The sequence below is a fragment of the Antechinus flavipes genome, chromosome 5 (genome assembly GCF_016432865.1).
Source record: "Antechinus flavipes isolate AdamAnt ecotype Samford, QLD, Australia chromosome 5, AdamAnt_v2, whole genome shotgun sequence".
NCBI classification, from domain to species: domain Eukaryota; kingdom Metazoa; phylum Chordata; class Mammalia; order Dasyuromorphia; family Dasyuridae; genus Antechinus; species Antechinus flavipes.
Window position 1 is genome coordinate 299,322,715 of NC_067402.1, and position 1,542 is coordinate 299,324,256.

The following is a 1,542-nucleotide window of genomic DNA, read 5'->3' on the forward strand; positions in this document are numbered from 1 at the left end:
CCCCAAACCCAATCTTACGGATGGGAACACTGAGGCCCAAGATCCGACCTTCCTGACTCCCAGCTCTCTCCACCAGGCCACACGGCACCCGTGTTATTCCTACCTGAAAGCTCACGAAGCCCCCGAGACCAGCAGCAAACTTATAAACAAACCAACTTTTATTTGTAACAAATTCTAGAACGCAAGAAAACCAGGTCGGCAACAGTGGATGAGCGGATGAGGGAAGTCCCTTTAAAATGAATCCCCCACCCAAATCAATGCAATTAGGGAGCAGGGCCCCCATAAGGGACAAGCGCTCACATGATGGTGCAATACTTGCACCCACAGCCCCGGTTCCGCTCAGCATCGGGGAGCTCCTCGGCCCGCACCCTGCGAATCTGGCGGACCAGCTCATGAAAAGCGTGTTCCACGTTCTGACCAGTCTTGGCCGAGGTCTCCACAAAGGGCACCCTGCGGCTCGCGGCCGTTTCCTGGCCTAGCACGGGGGACACCAGGCAGTTGTCCACGTCAGCCTTGTTGGCCACCAGGACAAAAGGAACGCGGTCGGTGTTCTTTACCCTGAGCAGCTGGTCCCGGAAGATGTTCACGTCCACAAAGGACTTGATGTCATCCACCCCATAGACACAGAAGAAGCCATCCCCCCAGAGCAGGAAGTCCCGGAACCGATGTGGGGTCTCCTCATTGCCCGCAGCGTCCAGGATTTCCAGCTGGCAGGGCTCGCCATCCACCACTATTTCGGTGTAGAAATCTTTCTTGGTGGGGTAATGGTCTGTCTCAAAGCAGTTGTCAACCAATCGGACGATCAGCGCACTCTTGCCCACGCCACAGCTGCCCATCACAACCAACCTGTACAGCATCTTGCCTCCACACCTGGCCATTCACCTAGGGCTGTGCGGACACCAAAGGTAGAACAGTGAGAGCTGGAGTGACCTCAGTGGCCACCCATACCTCCCCATGTGCTGTAAAAATGGCCCAACAAGTGGCCTTCTAGCTCAGGAGAGCTGATCACTCCCAATCACGTGCTGTTCAAGTGATCCGAATGGTCCTCCAGCATCTGCTTGGTGATCCCTAAGGGACACAGCCAGGACTCTCTTTTACACCTGAGAGAACTCCTCTCCAGTCTTTGTAACCTCAGCTGACCTGTTTACACTTCCTTTCCCAGTCTCCTTTACCTCTAGCTCCTAGCCCTGCCTTCAGACACCAAGCAGCACCAGGCTAATTTAGCTCAAGTGTGACGACCCGCTTGCACCCCAGACATCCCAGAATCAGCCAGAGTCAAGTTAAGCAAAAGTCCTCAGTCTTTATTCTTGGTCCTTAGATGCAGGATTGAACAGGGTGGAAGCAGAATCTCCACAACCACCAGCTCTCCTTCGTCTACCACAAAAAGTGACCCTGGCTAGTCTTATTCCACTCCCTAGTCCCTCCTACAATCCTCTATATACACCAATCATTGAGCCAACACAGGATAGTGGGAAGGACCATTTTCCAAGCATATGCCCATAGAGTATCATCCAATCAGTAGTTAGCCTCAAGTGCTGGGGG

At 53.6% G+C, this 1,542-nt stretch overlaps 1 protein-coding gene across 1 annotated transcript; it reads right to left on the reverse strand.

Moving 5' to 3' along the window:
- Positions 1 to 296: 296 nt before the first annotated feature.
- On the reverse strand, positions 297 to 857 carry LOC127538791 (GTPase NRas-like). The gene has a single exon (XM_051962533.1). It carries the CDS (start codon positions 855 to 857, stop codon positions 297 to 299), a length of 561 nt encoding a protein of 186 aa, XP_051818493.1.
- Between the last annotated feature and the right edge of the window lie 685 nt (positions 858 to 1,542).